Source organism: Cebus imitator, unplaced genomic scaffold (genome assembly GCF_001604975.1).
Source record: "Cebus imitator isolate Cc_AM_T3 unplaced genomic scaffold, Cebus_imitator-1.0 Scaffold200, whole genome shotgun sequence".
NCBI lineage: Eukaryota > Metazoa > Chordata > Mammalia > Primates > Cebidae > Cebus > Cebus imitator.
The window spans coordinates 1,845,072-1,857,050 of NW_016107515.1; the positions used below are offsets into that span (position 1 = coordinate 1,845,072).

An 11,979-nucleotide genomic window follows, 5' to 3' on the forward strand; every position below is an offset into this window, starting at 1 on the left:
ATGAGGCGGGTGGGGGTGCTTGTGGAGTGGAGTGGGCTCTGGGACGCTGCCCGAAAGTGTTTCGCCTTAGGAGCTACTGGGAGCTGGGCCTGGAAGAGTAAGGGAGGGGATCAGGGAGAAAGGACAGGAGAGAGAGAGAGAGAGAGAGAGAGAGAGCGAGAGAGAGAGAGACATAAACGCAAATTCGATAGGCAAGAAAGGGAAGACAAAAGGACAAAAAGAGGACAATGGAGAGGAGAGAGACAAAGAAAGCCAAAGAGACACAGAGGGCAAGAGTCAGAACTGGGGAGAGAAAGAGGAGGAGATGACAGAACAAGAAAAGGCTGAGGGCAATGAAAAGCAATAAAGGACGAACTAAACTGAGAAACATCATAAAACTGTAAAGAAAAGGAGAAAGATATAGCCAAACAGAGACTCAGAGTAACATACAGAGGAGAAAATACGGAACATTGTAGAGAAAGAAACAGAGAGCCGGAAAATAAGTTTTTAGAAGACTGAAAGCGAGAATGATAAAAGGGGGGATGAAACAAGAGGAAATGTTCACAGACTTTGTGTGTTCGTCGTGGTTGGTAGGGGTCACACGCTCCCAATCCCGCCAACCTGAAACTTCCATCTCTTGAGCCACGGTGGAGCTGGGTGGACCCGGCCACGCGGCGGCCAAACCAGGGCTTAGAGTTCTGAGTTCCAGGAGCCCCGCCCACTTCAGCACAGTGACGCTACGGGGGCTGTGGTGACGTCACATAACGTCATGCTCCACCTGGGGTCCCACGCAAACCCGACAAGGAGCGGGGCCCCCGGGGTTGTGCGCTGCATTTGCTCCCCAGACGTTTGGACACCGAGGGCTTCCACCCGCTCTACGCGCAAAGCCTGCCCACAGCGCGCCCAGACCCGCCAAAGCCAGGTCCTCTCCGAGGCTAAGGGGAAAGAGGGAGGAAAGCGGGTTGCAGGGTGAAGTGGGGCTCCGAGTTCCGGCTTGAGTTCCAAGAAGTTCGAGGCCACGCTGCCTCCCACCCCCAGGTGGATTTGACCTGGCGGGGCCTCGGTGGGTCCTGGCGCAGCCCTTAACTCCCCAGCCCGCCCCGGCTTTGGCCAGCGGCCTTCGGGCTTGGAGCACCTTTCCCACGCCCAGTCCCCATCCCGCGGGCACCCAGGCTGCGGGCGGCCGGCACCAACTGACCTGCACCGCGCATCCTCCGCCGGGCCCCTGGCCGGGGTTGCAGCCGAGGTGAATGCAGACGAACCTTGCAGAAGTGGACGCGCCCTGCACACCGCCGCTCGGCTTCTACTGCCGTAGGGGTGGGGCGCAGGGCCAGGGGTCGCCGAGCATTATTGGAACCAAAACGAAATAAAAGCGGCGTTAAGTGAAATAGCTAACTTTTTTTTATTAAATAAAACGACTTAAATAAAAGGAACCGAAAAGAAGAAGAGTGGACCCAGCCTAAACGCAGGGTGCCCCGAGCCCCTGGCACTTCCCCCAGCTGCCTGGTCGGCTGCCCCTCCTCCAGCGGCCCCCGTAGGGGAAGCAGGTGGCCAGTTTCTAAAGAAAAAAGCCAAAACTTTTTATTATTTACACGTTTGGGCAAAAGTACAAAGTATAATACAGGCGCCCGGCCCGGGGGGGTGCGGGCGGGGGGCGGAGAAACGTAAGGCGCTTTCTTTGTCAGGCCCGGGCCTGGGGCGGGACGGGGCGCGGGGCTGGGGCTCGGATTGTGCGGCCGCGCGGAGCCCGGGCCCGACCCCCCTCCGCGGCCGGCCAGTCAGCGGCCGCGCCCTGGGGCCTACTCGAGCTGGGCGGCCCCTTCCCCTCTCAGCCCCGGTTCCCCTGCAGCCCGGCTGGGAGGGGGTCCGGGGCGCCCCGCTGGGTGGGGGCGGCGTTCCTTGGCGACTGTGCGCGCTGGTGGGCTCACACCAGCGAAGTGACGGCGGAGACCTTGGAACTATCCTCCTCCCAGGGCTGCAGATTCTGCAGAGCAAAGAGAGACGAGTTGTGCAGACAGAGCGGGTCGGGCTGGATGGAGTCGTTGAGGCTCTTTTGGAAGGCGTCGTGTTGCAGCTGCAGCATGAGCCGGCTCGCCTGCTGGCGCTCCGCCTCCCGCTCCTCCGCCGTCTGCCGCCTGCACCAGGGGAGGGAGAAGGACAGCATCGTCAAGCACCCGGCACCACGGGGCCGCCGGCGGGGCCCCGGCCCTCCTGGGAGCGGAGGCCTTCCGGGAGCCTCGAGGCGCAGAGCGCGTCTGCCTCCCAGCCCGCGTTTTACGCCCAAGGCCCTCATATCCAAGGGAGCGGGTTGGGATCATTTGTTTTTGTTGTAAGCCAGAGGGTCTCCAGGAGGGGACTCTGCTCGCTGCCCACCTGCACGCCTGGATATTGCGGCTTCACCAACAATAAAGATTGTTCCTTTCGCGGGATAGCAAGGGCAGGGCCTACGTGTAACTGACTTGGCCCTGCGAGCACTGGGGTTGCTGGGGTCTGCGGGTGGGCAGGCTGGCTCTGCACCGCCTGCACGACGCCCGGGGTCAGTTTCATCCAGTTTACCCAAGGCCGGTCTTGAACCCCTTTCCAGACTCGATCGCTTCGCCATTTACGGGTAGAATGAAAACAGATTGGATAAAAACGCGGCTGGAGTGGAGACGCGGAGCTAGAGGGGGAACCGGCGTCCACGAGGGATTGTTGAAAATCAGAGAGGGCGGGCTGGAAGGAGGAGAAGGAGAGTGCGAGAGGCCCTTGTGTGTGCGTGTGCGTGTGTGTGTGTGTGTGTGTGTGTATTGGGGGGTGGTGAGAGGAAATCAAGCTAGCGCAGGAGATGGAATAAAACCCGGGGAAAGAGTTGGAGGGGCTCACGAAAGATGGGGATGGGCTTGGAGGAGAAACCGAGGCGTGGAAGACCAAGACGGAGAGAGAAGCACAGGCCAGCGAAAAGGGTGAAAGGAGGAGGTACAATCTGCGAAGGCGGGGTGGGAGTGTGCTTGGGGGAGGCGTGGGAGGGCGGGGTAGGGGATAGCCTTAAAATGGGGCGAGTGAGAGGCTGCAGTTCAGGACGGGGTAGGTGAAGGGCAGGTGTAAGGTGGGCTGGGTCAGGCCTCTCTCACCGCCACTTGGTCCTCCGGTTTTGGAACCAGGTCTTGACCTGCGCGTCCGTCATTTTGAGGGACTTGGCGAGCGCCGCCCTCTCGGCCGAGGCCAGATACTTCTGGCGATGGAAGCGCTTTTCCAGCTCGCAGATCTGCACCCGGGAAAAGGACGTGCGCGGCTTCTTACGCTTGGGCGGCGTCCGGTTCTGGTAGGGGTGGCCGATGCGCCGGGTCACGGTGAAGGGCGTGAGTGCGGCCGCCGCTGCGGAGACACACGAGGGCCCCTGAAGCCCAGCCCGACTTGGCCACCGTTCGGGCCCCATGCGGACCCCGTGGCGCCCCGTGGGACATGGAGAGCTCCGCTATTTCGCTGGTCGCGCGCGTTTCCAGCGACACCAAGCCAGTCGGGAGACGCCCTCGCCCCATGTCCCTTCCCCTGGGCACAGGCTTATTTCCTGCAATTCTCCGATTACCCTCCCCACTACGGCTGCCCGGGGCCCGGGAGTCGAGGCCTCTGCCGCGCTTGGGCCTCTGAAATGGTTTCCCGGAGTGGAGCGCACAGGGCGCGGCGCCTCTGGCCCCGAGAGGGCGGAGGCCTGGAGCCTGGTCGCCAGCTCTGCTCACCTGTGAAACGGTCTTTCACGAAGCGGCGGCTGCTCTCCATCCAGGGGAAATTGAGGCCTCCCAGGCTGGAGACCGCGGGCACGGAGGGCATGGCGGGTAGCGCGCTTGGCAAAGGCGGCGGCACGGCCCCGGGCAGCGGCCTGTGCGCCGGCACCCGGATCACGCCGGCGGGCGCTAGGCTCAGGTTGACACTGTAAGATCCCGCGTCCTCGAAGGGCGCGCCGAGGCCGGCAAAGGAGGCGGGCAGAGACGGGTATGTGGCGCCCGGACGGCCCCCGGGGGGGCCTCCTAGGTAGCTGGCGCCGTCGGGGCCCCGCGGGGCTGATGCGCTGTCCTGGTCCGGGCTGTTAAGGATCTGGTCGATGCCGAAGCTGATGGGCTCGTGCGGGTGCGGGGTCTGAGCGCTGGCGGGCGCCTCCATCCTGGGCGGGTGGAAGGGCTGGGCTGGGCTGGGCGGGGAGGCGGCTGGGTCCCCGTTACGGCGCGGCCATGGAGCGCCCGGCGCCTCTCGTCGCACTGAAACTTTGCCAAGAGTGCGCGGGCCCGACAGGCTCTGTGTCATCTTTCTTGAACCGAACCTGGAGTTTCCGCTGCTAATTCCTCTCCCGCCGCAGCCATTGGCTGCGATCAACAAGCCTCTCTCCTCTCATTGGCTCCCGGCTTTCAATAAAGGCCTAATTCATGGAAATAGGAGCTTAGGGACTGTTCCAAGGTGACATCATTTTAACAAACGAACAATAGGTCAAATTTATTAGCCAGGATAATGGGCGGCGGATATTAGCGCCCGAACCGCAGCCTCCCAAACCCGAAATCTAACGAAGCTACAATTAGCAGACGCTCCCCGCTCCTCCCGGCCGGGGCCGCTTCCCAGACATCGCGCTGGGCTGGTAGAGCGCTCCGCTGGTGAAATGGTCTTTTGCTGAGGGAGTTTTCGTTTTCTTCCAATTTTCTTCATCTGAGCAAAAGCCAAACCAAATGAATCCTTTCAGTTACAATGGAGTTGCAATCCTGGAACGACCCGGCGGAATCCGCAGAAACCCCTTGGACACTGCAGCCGCGGAAGCAACGAAAGGGGCGCACTCCTGGGCGCAGGCTTCGCGTAGCCTGAGCGCGGGGAGAGGGGAGCACCATAGCGTTCTCTGCGCTCCGGAGGACGCCGACCCGCGTGGGGAGAATTCGCCCCCGCCCGGGTTTCGGCCGCGGCGTCGCGGCCACTTTGGAGACACTCCCTGGCTCTGGCCAGGCGGACCGAGGCGTGACTCGCAGGTGCCCACGCGTGCCAGCTGCGGCTGGGCTAGGGACGCGGGGTCGCCCGGTGGGGAGCGGGGACCTGGCTCTCGAAATTCGTTGCAGGATGGAGGGGGCTGTGGTCGCGCGTGGGAACCCGCTTGCAGCTCGGAGGGTCTAGGGACTTCGGGTTCCTGAATGTCAAGGGAGGGGGGCAGCTCCTAGTTAGAGCAAACAGCGGGATTTCTTTGGGAAACGCGAGTGGTGAGCCCCTCCCTGCTCTAGTCCACTCTGGGCGCTGGAACCACTCCCCGTTCTGCTCGCGTCTCAGTGACTTTCTATCCAGGCCCAGGGCGCCGTGGACAGGACCGCACACGGAGTAGTCACCTTCCGCTCCAGCCCTGGGGAGACAAGCAGAATCATTTTCTTTCAGCTAATGCTAAAATCGTTAGGTGCAAACTCTTTGAATGTCGCACCCCTGTCCTGGGCTCTTCCTCCCGCTGCTTGTGGTGCGGACAGTGGTGAGAGCTCGGATGTGCTGTTGGCGAGAAGTGTGTTCAAATTTGGACTGGCCACTTCCTAGCTGAGTGACCTTGAGCAAGTGATTCCATATCTTTAGGGTTCGGTTTTCTTGTTTGCGAAAAGGGAAAGGCGTGCTTGCTGGATGTTCGTGAGCCGCGAGTGAGATGTTGAGGGAGCGCAGAGCATTGGCCCTGGCACGTAGTAGGCACTAGACAGCGTGGCTCACCTCCCACTCCATCCCCCCAGAGTAGTGGCTGATGTATTGCTCTTATGACTCTTGTTTATTTTGTTTGCAGTTTTCTTTGCATGGGCTCAGTTGGAGAGAAGGGTGTATTTGCCTACCAGTAGGGTCATTTTCAGAGGACCGGGAAGGGCAGGAAATGCAGGTTGGGGATTCTTTCTCTCTTCTCCCAACAGGCCTCCAGGTCTGGGTCTGGAGTTAGGTCGCTTGCCTGCTGTGTGACCTTGGGCAAGTTCCTGGCCCTTGCTGAACCGTTGTGGCGGGTGTGGAGAGGAGGCCAACAGGAAGGGTGAAAGCTGCAGGATGCCTGGGGTCTGGGCAAGCGCTGCCTTACTCCCTTCCTGTGACAAGGACCCTCAGATAGGGTAGATGCCATTGCCCTGGCCGCGGGGGGGCTCCTGTTTCTAATCAGGCCCTGCCACTGGCAGTGTGGGTGCTGTTGGGTCCCTAACCACCCCTCCCAGGACCTCATTTTCCTTATTTGTAAAACAAAAAGGGCACCAGCTACCCCCAGGGTGGCTGTGAGAACGAAATGAGATAACATCGTGGAAGTGCCTCTGAGTAACTCTGGAGGTTATATAATAATAACTTTAATGACAACTGTAAAGCTACTGTAGCTGAGAACCTGTGCCAGGCAAGGAGCTGGACACTTATTTATTCTTCACAACGACGCTGTGAGGAAAGGGCTGTTAGTGACTCCAATTTCTAACTGATGAGGGAATTGAGGCGTTGAGGGTTCAAGGAAAGCACAGCTCCCCACTTGGGGGCTGGAGTTGGCACCTCACCAGCTCCACTTCCCTTCTGGCTTCCAGAGTCCTGGACTCAGGGCTGCCCTTGTCACTTCAGACACCGTTAAATCAGGACAACAAGGCCCGCCACACAGAGGTTTGTGGTGCAGAATGAAGGTGTGGGTGGCACAGGGCTACTCTCAGAGCGTGTGCTTGAGAATAGGCTGTGACTCAGGGAATTATTCAGCCTCTTTGTGCCTCAGTTTCTTCATTTAGTAAATAAACCTCATGGGATTAAATGAGCCGCTCCAGGTAAAGCCTGGCATGGGTCAGAGCTCTGCCTCACTGCTGGGTTCTGGCTTCCTGACATCCATGGTTCCTCATCATCCAGCCCTGTCACCCAGATGAAGGAGCTTTGGACCACCAATCATAAGCCTCCTTTCATGTCCTATCCAGATAGAGAGCTGCTAGGCAGCTCAGTAGCTGGGGTAAATTGGGTCAGATATTAGTCCCTAGGACAGTGGTTCTCAAAGTGTGTTCCCAGAGTAGCAGCAACAGCATCACTGGAGAATTTGTTAAAAATGCAAATTCCTGGACCCTTGCCAGATCTATGGAATCAGAAACTCTGGGGTAGGATTCGGCAATCTGTGTTTAACAAGCCCTCCAGGTGATTCTAATGCCTGCTCAACTCTGGAAGCCAGTGCCCAGAATATTGTCCATTTCATCCAAGTTTTAAAATGTATTGTTGTAACGCTGTGGGAAGATTCTCTCAGAATTTGAAACTGTCATATGAATCTGTATTAATACCTTCCACTTCTCATTCCCAGTGTTGTTCATTCCTGCCTTCTCTGGATCATAACTGCCAAAGGTTTGTTATTTTGTTGGCTTTTTAAAAAAGCCTATGATTTCATTGTCCCCTCTTAAAATGCCACCTCTTTCATGAATGTTGTGGTTTTAAAAATTACTTAATTTCTTCTTTGTTCAGTTGAAAATTTAATTAGTCAACTTTTCTTTCCTTTTAAATAAATGCATTCAAGGGCATACATTTTCCTCTCAGCACTGTTTTGGCCAGGTATGTTCTGATAGTTGGTGTTCCTGAGGTTGTAATTTCTTGCTGCCCTTGTAATTTACCTGCTGTCACTTGAACAGTGAGGCACACACACTGAAAGAGATTAGGAAATGGGCATTGTAAGAACTGGGGACGAGGATTCCTGGGGCTAAAGAGACTTTCAGAATGCAGCACATCCTCTCCTCTTCCCCAAGAAGAAGCTGGAAGAAAAGTGTACATCTGGTGGAGGCTTTGCCAAGAGTCATCTAGAAGAGGGTGGGGCTTCAAGGATGACAGACAAGATGCTGGGACTTCCAGCTGGCCCATGAGCCCAGATGTGGGAGGCCAGGTTCTTCCAGGCTCATTCTGCCACTGATTTCCTGAGTGAAATGAGACTCCATTTCTCTGTTTGTGAAATGGGGTAGAGATTGAATCAGGACTTTAAATGTATTTGGGTCAGCTATCCTATTTGAAACACGGATGGAAATATTGTGGTCTGCTTCCATAGGAAAAGACAAAAACACATAATTTGGCACACATATCATGTCACAGGTTGCTGACCTGCCGTGCTGTTCTTGGTTCACACACCCTAGTTAGGAGTCCCTAGGAGCCCTTCCAGTTCTTCTGATGGAAGGCTCTAAAGACATCTGCCCAAATTTATTTGCCCATTCATTTATTTATTCAATGAATATTTACTGGGCACCTACTCACATTTCCTGGACCATACCCCAGCTCAGGGGCTTGGTTTCCCCATCTACAAAGCAGTCTGAGCTCTTCGTCACTGCTTGCCCCAGTGCGCAGGACTTGGGGAGGAACCTTCCTGAGGAGGTCTGATCAGTCTCAAGACTGCCAGCCAGTGGAAGGAAAAGGCCTTCAGGTGTCGGCTGTTGCTTGGGACCCCCCATTGCAGGTCATGAGGCTTCAAGGACAGCTGGCTTAGGGAAACGGTCTTTAGTCCAACGGCACGTAGTGGAAAGGGATGAAGCTGGGATTTGAACCAGGACTGTTTAGACTACGAAGCCCACTTTTTCTCCTTTACCTCACACCCCTATTTGGAGCAGGTGGTAAAGATTCTAAGTCACAGGACTGAGCAGGGAGGGGAATCAGTGCAGGGTCTGGGTGGAATGAGCCCAAGAGTGGGGGTGAGGGCTGGCCATAGTGGGGCTTGCCTTTCTCCCCTACTGGCCTGGGAGTTCCTTTTGGGCAAAATGGTGTTGGTGGCATTTGATCCCATGTCCCAGGGCTGGGCCCAGGGCGTGGAGGACTGGAAGACATTATCAAGTTTGTGGTATTAAACTCAATGGCACAAAGCAAGATCAGACAAAGGGATAAGAAAAAGGGGTCAGAATCGAGCGCAGGCATTTGCGTGCACTCAGCTCGGCATTCACCTCCCCCAGCCCCGCCCATGACTGGTTCCTTTAGTCCTTTACAACCCAGGCCAGCCCTCACCTCTCTGCCCATCCTCCAGAGCAGCACACTCACCCCGTCATCACCCTTGGAACTCATCTTATGTATCCTGTTCACTAGCTTTATCTGTGCCAGGTGAATGAATGATTGAAGAAATGATTTCCAAGGTGCTTGGGCTGTGTCAGACCCAGGTCCTGGCAGGGAGGCTGGCAGCAGCCTGAGGAAGCTGGCCCTAGGGCTGGGGGTTAGAGGAGAGGGGAGTGGTGAGAGATTCCTTTCTCCATGGGGTAGGGGGTTGGTGGAGGTTATAAAGGGTATGTGAACAGGGATTGTGCAGATGGCAGCGTGTGTAGAGTGGCAAGAATCGGTCAGTGCGTGCAGGCTTGGGAGAGCAAGGGCAGGCAGGGTGGGCAACCGCATGGGGTGGGCTTCTCAGGGACCTCCAAACCTGATCTCGTGCCCTTGTTTCCTTCCCCTACACATGAGCCATTTTTCCCATTTGTGCGCTGCAACTTTCCTTCCTTCCTGACAGATTTCTCTACTAAATTTGACTTCGTTTCAACACTTTTGTTGGGCAAATTACATCAAGATGAATGTTGCAGGTACCCTTTATGGTTTATTTATCGTGATACTGTTTGTATCTCACGCTTATAAATAACTTATGTTATAGCTTTTGTTTGTGGAAATGTAACTTACATATTTTATTACGCTTTCTGTAAACCTCAAAAAGAATCTTGTCAAGGAAGCGCTCTTATCAGCAATCCAAACTATAGGACGTAAAAACCGACACTAACATTATTTTTTAATATGCCAAGGAGGCAGGTTACTCTTGCTGTAGTTTGAAAGGTTTGCTGTCATTGTAAACTTGCACCTCAATAAAACATTTAAAAGTCTCAAGAATAATTTTAGAAAGTTCAGGGAGGAGGATGAATCGGTGGCAGAACCCACAGACCCAGCACACAAGGCCCAGGTCCTGGACTGGCCTTTCCCTGGGAGTGCCTAGTCCCATTGCGGGTGTCAAAGTGTTCCACATCGAGCTGTCCCACCCAACTGTCCTCTAGAGAAAGCTGTGAAGGACCTGGTTCAAGGGATTATAGCGGAAAAGAAATAGGAGTTTTGAGGTCAGGCAGATCTGACTTTGAATCCTGGCTTGTCCACTTTCTAGCTATGCGGCTTTGGGGGGCAGTCTTTTAGTCTCAGTTTTCTCATCTCTAAAATGGGGATAATAATTCTTGACATTCTTACTGGGAAGCATAAAATGAAATAGCAATTTGCAATGCTTAGTGGGTGCTCAATAAATGAAAGCAGTTCTAATTATTTTGTGCTCATCTTGAAACTTTTAAGACCAGGAGTGGTGGCTCATGTCCCTGCACTTTGAGAGGCTGTGGTGGGTGAACTGCTTGAGCCCAGTTCAAAACCAGCCTGGCCAACATGGCAAAACCCTGTCTTTATAAAAAAATACAAAAATTAGCCAGGTAGAGTGACATGGGCCTATAATCTCAGCTACTCAGGAGGCTGGGATGGGAGGATTGTTTGAGCCCAGGAGTTCGAGGCTGCAGTGAACCATGAGTGTGCCACTGCACTACATCCTGGGCAAGGTCAGGAGTTCAAGACGAGCCTGGCCATCGTGGTGAAACCCCATCTTAAAAAAACAAAAAACAAAAAACAAAAAACCTGGGCTGGCCTCAGTGGTTCACACCTATAATCCCAGCATTTTGGGAGGCTGAGGTGGGCGGATGATGGGGTCAGGTAATCAAGACCATCCTGGCTAAGACAGTGAAACCCCGTCTCCACTACAAATATAAAAAATTAGCCAGGCGTGATGGCATGTGTCTGTGGTCCCAGCTACTCAGGAGGCTGAGGGAGGAGAATCACTTGAACCTGGGAGATGGAGGTTGCAGTGAGCTGAGATCGTGCCACTGCACTCCAGCCTGGGCGACAGACTGGAGTCTCAAAAAAAAAAAAAAGTTTGCTTTCTCTTTTTACTCTACCCTGCTTTTCTCTGCAGGGACTCCTTTCCCTCCTCATCATAAGGAGCTGAGTTCTCTTAAATGATACTTCCCCAAAACTGCTGAACATCTCTATCAGGTTTCCCATATGCCAGATCTTTCCGCGTCTCCAATTTTTCTCACCAAATCCACCCCGTTTTTGGTTCTCATGTGCAGCTGTTGACAGTTAACTAATCTGGTCATCAATCTCAGCTAACAGCTACAGGGCAAGCCATTTTTGCATTTTGAAAAGGGCCCCCACTACCTTAATCTGAAGGTACTTCTAGGTTGTCATGACCAAGGAAGGGAGTCCAGGAGGCCAGGAGGGCTTTTAGTTTAGATAATCAAACACAGTGCAGGGACACTATACTCCTTTGTCCCCCCTCCTAGAGAAGCCTGATTGGAAAGCACAGAGTAACAGAAACATCCGGGACACAGGCAGAATACAGCTTTCTCAGGAGCCAGGTTCTGAAGTCAGTATGGATGGCAAAAATTGAGCAAAGTCAGAATCCCTTCAAACTGTTTCTTGCTTGAGCATACCTGAAGCAGCTGGCTTGACTTAGCGCTCACACTGCATGAGCAGTCCCTCTGTCTGTACACTAGAATCCCATCAGAAGGGTGAGGTATGCAAACAGCAGCCACACCTCCCATCTCATCCTCTCTGAGCACATTTGTGAAGTGGTCGGCCCCTTGGAACTGCCAGCACTATCTTCTCCTGTTGCTCAGTCTGAGTAAGTTGGATACACGTGTGATCTGATTAGACCAGCAGCTCCATTAGTTGTCTTTCATATAGCCTTCACAGCTTTGTGTGTGTCTTTGCCTGCTTTATCCTTGGGACAGGATGTTCCTATAGGGCCCACTCGCACATGGAACTCCAGGTCTCTTCTCAAAAAATCCCCATGTCCCTCACCAAGGCAGACCCTGGCAGTTTTGGAGGCGGAGTCCCCCAAATCTTGTTCTCATCTACTGTGGGATGAGTGTGCATTATGTGTGATCCTTAAATATCCCAGCTTCCCCACTTCCTTTTTCTCCCTCAGGAAGGGCTCAGAATGGAACCTGGCCCTCTAAAGGAAAAAGAAAGATTCCTTTACAGGTTTTTTTTTTTTTTTTTTTTTTTTTTTTT

General features: G+C 54.4%; 1 protein-coding gene across 1 annotated transcript; it reads right to left on the bottom strand.

The window, feature by feature from the left end:
- Positions 1-1,362: 1,362 nt before the first annotated feature.
- Positions 1,363-4,228, bottom strand: TLX3 (T cell leukemia homeobox 3). The gene is made up of 3 exons (XM_017547718.2): positions 3,696-4,228; positions 3,090-3,333; positions 1,363-2,114 (listed from the first exon to the last, which is right to left on the bottom strand). The coding sequence occupies exons 1-3, from the start codon at positions 4,114-4,116 to the stop codon at positions 1,904-1,906; spliced, it is 876 nt and encodes a 291-aa protein (XP_017403207.1). The 5' UTR covers positions 4,117-4,228; the 3' UTR covers positions 1,363-1,903.
- Positions 4,229-11,979: the final 7,751 nt, after the last annotated feature.